This window comes from Orycteropus afer, unplaced genomic scaffold, assembly GCF_000298275.1.
Source record: "Orycteropus afer afer isolate SDZICR_OR568_19922 unplaced genomic scaffold, OryAfe1.0 scaffold00125, whole genome shotgun sequence".
NCBI lineage: Eukaryota > Metazoa > Chordata > Mammalia > Tubulidentata > Orycteropodidae > Orycteropus > Orycteropus afer.
In genome coordinates, this window is record NW_006921712.1 from 9,062,497 (window position 1) to 9,070,954 (window position 8,458).

The window sequence follows — 8,458 nt, forward strand, 5'->3', positions numbered from 1 at the left end:
GGGCCTGGTTGAGTGGCTGGGCAGCTGGTGGTAGTTATTCCCCATGATAAGACTGGCAATCAACTCCATGGTGGGATCTACCACAAGCAGCTGAGTACCTGCCTTGGGGATGTGGCCTGCTTCCTGTATATAAGGAGAAGCTTTGGGGCTAGTTTCTAGCTTATACCATGCTTGGAGTCTGAGTGGAGCTGTGTCATTGTTCAGCAGCCTGCCATGCTCTGCCGACCTTGGGACTTACAATGGCCTGCCATGTGGTTTGGTAACATTGGGGACTGTGCATTTTTATTCACTGATCTTGGGCTTGACAGCCTCAGCAGCCAGCAGCTGTCTGAGTGAAGAAAAGCCTCTAGCTTCAGTGGGCCGGGAGCTGGAGGCAGAGCTGAAGCCCAAGGCTGAGGGGCTTTCACCCAGCCCCTAGAGCCTGGCACTTTGAACTTAGACTTAAAGCTTCCAAACTGTAAGAGATTAAACTCATGTTTGTTAAGGCCATCCCATTTGTGGTATATTCTTGTCAGAGTGACATTAGGTAACCAGAACACCATCTCTCATTGGTACCCATTTCCTTTAGGATAAAATTTGGATTCTTTACATGCCATTCTGAGTCCCATTTATTTCTTTGTATATATAGACATTAAAGCATAAGAAGAGGAGGGCGAGGAAGAGGAAGGAGGAGAAGAAGTTTAAGCGAACATTTATGTATCAAGTGCTTGGTATTTGGCAGGCAATGTTCTAGGATCTTTACATTGATTATGTATTCCTGACAACAACCTTAAAAGTTGAGTACTACTAATATCATAAGGGGAGCTCTGGTAGCATAGTGCCTAAAGCACTTAACTGCTAACCAGAAGCCTGGTGGTTCAAACCCACCAGCCACTCCTTGGAAGGAAGATGGGGCAATCTACTTCCATAGTGACACTGCCTCGGAAACCCACAGAGGGGTTGCTATGAGTCAGGTCCAACTCTACAGCGCACAACAACAACAACAACAATACCATAAGGTAAGACAAGCAAAGACACTTGGACTTAAAGAGGTTAAAAACATAACTAAGCTAAAAACACAGGTGGTAGATGGCAGACAAAGATCCATACCCTAAAGCTTAGGTGTAAAGACTTCCTTTATTCTATTCTATAGTGACTTTGTTAACCAGCTATATTCTATTTGTAACTTTCATTCCTACCTCTTCCTACCACTACCCCATCTCTCTTGTTCCGCAAAAGATTTAATTAAAAAAAAAAAAAAAAATTCTTATAGTGACTCATTGATCTGGCATCAGCTCAAATTTTCAATCCTTTTACCACTAATATTCTTAGGCATGTATTCCATAGCAATAAAAAGGAAATGGCTACATCCACTTTCCCATCCTATTCCTGAAACAACTACTCTTCACACAATGAAAACAAACCCTAGGGATGAACTTTTTGCCAGCATTTGCTTATAGTTCCAAAATTTTATATCTCAGTCACCATATCTTACTCTCTCAAGAATTCAATCACATGATTAATAAACATCTTTTATTGTATTAATTTTATTGACTTTTTATTAGAATATACAGTATTTATAAATATGCTTCTCCAATAAATTGAATCTTGAGGAACCATTTTTTAATTTTTAATTTTAATTTATTGCTTAGTACCTCTTACCTAGTAAGTATGCATAAAAGTAGTTTGTTTGTAATAAATATTTTAAATATTTTAACTCAATATTCCAAAATGTTATGATATGATATGATATGCAATAGGCATTATTATGAGACAAACTCTGAGCTTCCTATATCAATTTGTGTGTCTGTGTGATAAGCAATTTTATGTTAACTTTTGGCATAAACTGACACATGCCATTTGGTTATATGAGCCAAAGCAGAACTAAGACCAGGAAAGCATATAGATCATAAAGAAGAATTTAATGTTTCCAAAGAAAGTAGTTTATTAACTCATCTCTACTTGACATTAAAGCCTTTCTTTTAGTATTCTTTTCCATCTTATTTCTTAAATGTTTGCAGATCAAATTGAACACACAAATAAGATACACCAATATGTCTTATCTGAAAACCTCAGCCAATGATTCTGGCAAGAGTCATTTGTTGGAAACCTTTATATTACTATTCTTTTCTTTTATACTCAATATGTAATATGCCATCATCACTATGTGCTTAATCGGGTAACCTGCTTATTTGGAATGTCTCCCAAGGAATCAAATTAAGCTTAATTATACTTAATAGCAATGACTGCTGCTTAATTTGGATGGTAATTCTGCTTAATTGAGATGCCTTCAGGTGCCTAAGTGGCATTCAACCAAGAGTTTCTGTATTTTGAGTGTATCTACCTGTAATATCTTTTTTCTTCTTTGAATATTTTACCAAAATAAATGACTAAAGCCAGAGAATTTTATGAAGCAATATAAAAGTTACATTTAATGTAAAATTTAAAGTATTGATTGTTGAATGTTCAGAATCTTGACATAATTTTTAAGAAATCTTTACAAATATTATGAAAATGTACACAAAGAAAAGAGAGAAAAGTAAAACTTTTAAAAATGAGAGAAGAGAAATATGTAAACCAAATTCCCATAAACTCCTTATTATATTTCCTGTTTTGCAAATGGGGTAATTTGACAGTCAACTTCAGGATAACCCTAGGTGGTGCAGTAAAGGATTTGCATTTGTCTACTAATTGAGATGTTGGCAGTTCAAACACATCCAGCACTGGCACCAAAGAAAGTCCTGGTGATCTGCTTCTACAACAGTCATCACAGTTGATGCCAAATCCACCCTCCAATTGACTCTGAGAGAAAAATAATGTCATTAGCCTGACTCTATTCTGTTTCTCTGTATAACATCTATATCCCTGATTTTAGCAGCTAACAATAGACTTGTGAATTCCAAATTTACCTCGAACAATTATGTCCACTTGGATATGCATTATGCTACTATCTTTATGCTCAAAATCAAATTCATTATTTTCTCCCATCAAAAATTAGTTCCAAAGGCCCTTTCCCTTGTTAAACTATTGTTTCAAACCAGAAAAAAAAAACTTGAGGAAAAAAGAAAGGAATTATTAATACATGTGCAAAGACAAAAAAGGAAGTCTGAGACTTCTGGGAAGGGTGGAACATGTCTTCACTTTAGTAAGGACCTCTGCCCACCATTGAAGTCATTCTTGATTTCTCCTCTTTCTCACCAGTCACATCTATTAGATACAAGCTACAGGTAAAAGTCATGTGGGATATAATGTTAAGCAAGTGAAATAAGAATTCCTGCCAGTTCTTTCCTCTGCTTCACTCCCCACATTCCAGTATTCACCAAAGTTTGCCAAGTCTACTTCTTAGACAAGTCTGAGACACATTTCTCCTTTGCATTTACAATGCACTTGTTCTATGTCAGACCTCATAATCTCTTATTTAGAAGACTGCTGGACAAAAAAAAAAAGAAAGAAAGAAACCAAACTCACTGCCGTCTGCCGTCAAGTTGATTTGACTCATAGTGACTCCTCCTTGGGTTTCCAAGGCGTTATCTCTACAGAAGTGGAGTGTCAGTCTTCCTTCCAAGAGTGGCTGGTGGGTTTGAACCTCCAGCCTTCTGGTTAGCAGTCAAATGTCTTAGGCACTACACCTTCAGAGCTCCTAGAACATTGCTATAGATTCCAAATTCTTCCTTCTATCTCACCTCCTAAAAAACTATCATTGTGTATTTCCTTCTTTTCTATGTGGAAGACTCATATGAGAAGTTCCTTTATTACTAATTTTAGTGTGTTAGGTCTTCTCAAAAGCAAGACATGAGTGAAGGGCTTGCTGTCAGCCCATTCATTTGGAAGTGATTGCAAGGGAAGTGAATCAAAGAGATAAAGAGAAAGCCCAACTACAGGTGTGATAACTGAGCTCATTACTGGGAGTACTTGGCTCAGTCCTTCTGGGAACATTCTGCAGACGTGTGAAAATAGCACTTTGGAATTTTCTGCCTCAGACAGAAAGGAAGATAGTGTTTATTGACTAGTAATCCATTAGTTAAGGATTGCCCAAAGGTGTTTACTAATTCACACTTCAGGTTTAGGCATGTGTTAAATGACTGAGAGAATTCTTGAAGGCTTCACAAGTGTTAGGTAACAGAACCAAGAGGGCAGGGAGTTAGAGATTCCATGAATAGCTAAGGTGAGGTGCTAATATTTTTCAATAGCAAGTATGGGGGGGGGGGCAGCATCCAAAACAGTGCAAGCTGTAGCACAAGAAATTCTTCTTTCAATGTAAAAACATGGAGTCAATTTCTGGATAGTGAGAACATTGGTGTACTTGTACAAAGTGACTTCTTCAAATTCATAGTATTTGAATTTCAGTATTCTCCTTAATTCTCCATTTTATATTTAGTTTGCTAAAGACCAAACAAATATAGTCAAACAGTTATCAAATTGTTAATAAATTTTATTCTATTTATTCTATATCTGTTTACACCATCACTGCTAGTGCTAATAGCTTCTTACACTTCCTAAGGCACATATATTGATTGATTATTTTTTTCTTTTTTGATAAATTCATATAGTTTTCATAGAAGCACAAGGAGCATCTAAAAGTTAGCTAACTTATTTCCAAGATTTTCTATAAACAATTATTTTAGATAGATTTTGTCTTTTTTTCATTAATAAACATTCAATAAGAGATTCCCACCCAACTTGCCAAATTAACATACTTCAGTATTTTATAAATGATGCAATAAGATACTTTTTATCCTAGTGAAATATCTATTCTTATAACAAAATATTTGTTTTTCTTTGGATCTCTCTATATATGATAGTAATATATTAATATTAATTCAATTAAACACTTAATATATCCCCAAAACAATTAAACCCAATTATTTTAGAATGCCCTCCCTAAATTCCCACTTCCTAACCCTCTGGATTTTTCTAAATTCTCCATTTTATACTTAGTTTGCCAAAGACCAAATGAATATAGTCATATAGTTATCAAATTGTTTATAAATTTTAATCTATTTATATCTATTTACACTCTCACTTTTAGTACTAATAGCTTCTTACACTTACTAAGACACATATACTGATTGATTTTTCACAACAAACTTCTATGATGAATGCTATTATTATTTCCTCACAGAAGAAGAATCTGTAGCCTATGGAAGTTATTTAACTTGCTCAAGTTCACATACCTATAAGTGGTAGGACTGGTATTTACAAAGCCAAATACAGAACTTGGCAAAGAGTAGGTTATTCATAAAATTTGGATAAATATATTTTTGAGAAAATGTATAGTTTGAATCAGCACATAATATAGCTCTAACAAATAGAGATGGGGAGAATATAAAACTTGAAGTCTATTGTCATAGCAATTGTCAGCCTACAGGTTGCTGAGTTTTTAAGAGGAAAACCTATAACACACTTATTTTTTTAATCCACTTTTTTATGAAAGCTTCTACTTTAATATAAATTAAAACTGAGGTTTTAGACATATAATAAGCAAATAGAAAACAAAAGGCTTCTGTGATGAACACTTTATTTAATCGTAAATCAGAGCTTTTCTGCTCGTAGATCTGAAAACTCAATAGGTTAGCATTTCTAACTTTGTGTAGTACTGTGCAGAAACTCTACGGTATTTAAGAAAGCTTCAGAAATAGTATCAGAGATCTATAGTGAGAAAGATGAAAAATATATGAAAGTTTTCAAATTACATGAAGGAATCATGAGCATAATTTCTAAAACCAGCAGGAAGAGGCCACACTGAGAAAGTTCACTTTATATTGGAATCCCAGAAATGCTTTCAGATAGTTGGAAATATGAGGGTAAGGCAGTGCATGCCTGAGAAAGAAAGGAAAAGGCAAGAGGCGAAGTATGCGCGCGCGTGTGTGTGTGTGGGGGGGGGGGGGGGTATGCATCATAAACATGGTAATGAATAAAAAAAAAAATTCACTTCTTGCTTTAAGGGGAATTGACCTGTGAGCTTAAAAAATAAATAATCACTGTCATGTGATCTGAGCCTGTGCACACTACCTCCATTTATGTTCCTTAGTAAAATTTTGCCTTACCAAGCTGACTGTGAGCAGTCTTGGAGGCACTTAGCCACAACTGTTCCTTTTCTTGAACAATGAAATACAGCAATCTTTCTCTCTCCAACTTGGTCTCCCATTTATTGGTTTAATGGTATACCAAGCAGAAATCAGAGTTCCTAGAAATGCTTTAAGATATATGTGGATATGAGGGTGAGGCAGTGCATGCCTGAGAAAGAAAGGAAAAGAGGAAGAAAAGGTCCATAGGTGCATAATACAGAATGAACAAATTTAACCAAAACAACAGTTTAAGAATGCATGAAATTCCCCTGAGTGTTTGCCTTAAGCAGTTGACTAAAATCAGTGTACTGATTACATGAACTACACAGAGGTGGGGAATGAAAGTCCTACCTTATCTGGATCCGCCGTAGTGATAACCCAGACACAGTGTGCGTTGTCTTCATACTGTACTGGGTAATTGGGGGATGTAATGATGCCACTGGGTCCACGCAGATTGGATCCACATGTTCTAGCTAGAAATACATAGAAACATTATTGTTTTCTACAACATTCCATCTGTGTGGTAAAACACAATGTGCAAGTGGAACTTAAAGTAAGCTATTAACTGATTATAATCAAAAGTAGTTTATGAATTTAGTATGTTGTCAAGTGGATATTATCTATTATCAGTATCCTTGTATGGTATGTGTCACTGGAAATTTTCACCAGTGTCCATGTTACATTATATTTCCAATGGCAGTGTCATTCACTATGTGATCTATCTGATGATATCACTACATCCACCCACTGCCATCAAGTTGATTGCAACTCAGATCCTATAGGACAGGGTGGAACTGCCCTATAGGGTTTTGAAGGCTATAAATCTTTATGGAAGCAGATTGCCACATCTTTACCCAGCAAGGTTGTTGGTGGGTTCGAACTGGTGACCTTTTGGTTAGCAGTCATGAACTTTAAGGACTGTGCTATCAGAGTTCCTTTGATATCACCAAGATCACTGTAAATATCAAGTTAGTCCATTTCAGATCTCATACTGACTCAAAGGGGAACTCTGGGAGCATAGTGCCTAAGGCACTTGACTGCTAACCAGAAGGCTGGCGGTTCAAACCACCAGCCACTCCTCAGAGGGAAGGTTGGGCAATCTACTTCTGTTGTGATACTGCTTCAGAAACCCAAGGAGGGGTCACTATGAGTTGGAGCAACTCAACGGCACATAACAACAACAACACTGACTCAAAGAAGATCTGTATATATTTATATATATATATATATGTATACACACATAATATATTTATATATCTATACATACACACACATATTCTCCTCAATTGTTCTAATATTATCAGTATTAATTAGAAAGTCTTATAAAAATTATCAATAAAAAGTTATAAAACCTTTATGTTACATTTAGTAATTTTTATCTGGTATAAACATAATTACTCAATAAATATATATTATATAAATTGATATCATCTAAATTCTCATTTAATTATCTCAAATGCTGAAGAAATACATCTGAAGTATTTGTGCAGTAGTGAACTAATTTGTAATATTTTCACTGACAGTTTGGACTCCTCCAATCATTTTCCCCAGCTGCTACTCTGCTGGAAAAGTTCACCAAGTTTGACACCCTGCCAGTGGCCTTGCATCCCAGTGGCCTGCTTTGAAGCTTGGCCTGTAACTTGACTTATTAAAATTGATTACCAGCTCTCCATGAAATTCATCTGATCCATTGCTTGGAGAAATATGATTTTTAGTGATTACATATTTCAGTAAGATAACTATTTATAAAATATTTAAAGAAAACCAGTGCTTTTTCCACATTTTCAAACATACAGAGTATGGAGATTCACATAAAGCATATTACAGCTATAGATTCTTTATAGATATTCCTCACAAAAGTTGTGAAATTAATTCATAAAATAATATATATATTTTTTACTTTGAAATGTATCTGTATCATTGCAACATATTGTAATAATAAATTATTTTTATTTTTGTTGCTGTGGTTTTTGTTGTTAATCTGTACCTTTAATTTAACCATCAAAATGATCAGCTAAAAGCAATGTGTGGGTAATAATTCAGGCCTTTGTTCTATATTATTACTTTTATTCCTCAATAAATAAAGCAATTTGTGGCACTAGATAAATTTCTTAATAAATATTTGACCTTGTAGTTTTTGAATAGGTGTAGTAAACCTAAATAATTTGATCAAACTATAATTAATTCTAATCCTTCTTCTGGAGTCTTGAGGAGTTCTGGTGGCACTGTGGTTAAAGCATTGGGTGCTAACCAAAAGTTCAAAGGAAAGAACCATCCAGCCACTCCATAGAAGAAAAATGAGGCAGTCTGCTTCTGTAAAGATTTATAGCCTTGGTAACCCTATGGGACAGTTCTACTCTGCTCTATGGAGTCATTATGAGTTGGAATTCACTGGAAGGCAGTGTTTTTTT

The 8,458-nt window shown here is 35.3% G+C and overlaps 1 protein-coding gene across 1 annotated transcript in view; it reads right to left on the reverse strand.

The window, feature by feature from the left end:
- CSMD1 (CUB and Sushi multiple domains 1) overlaps nt 1-8,458 on the reverse strand; it is a 972,765-nt gene that overhangs the window by 932,423 nt on the left and 31,884 nt on the right. Inside the window, exon 2 of the mRNA XM_007944438.2 lies at nt 6,399-6,520. Within this exon, the coding sequence (XP_007942629.2) occupies nt 6,399-6,520 (122 nt within the window). The remainder of the gene's footprint in view (nt 1-6,398; nt 6,521-8,458) is intronic.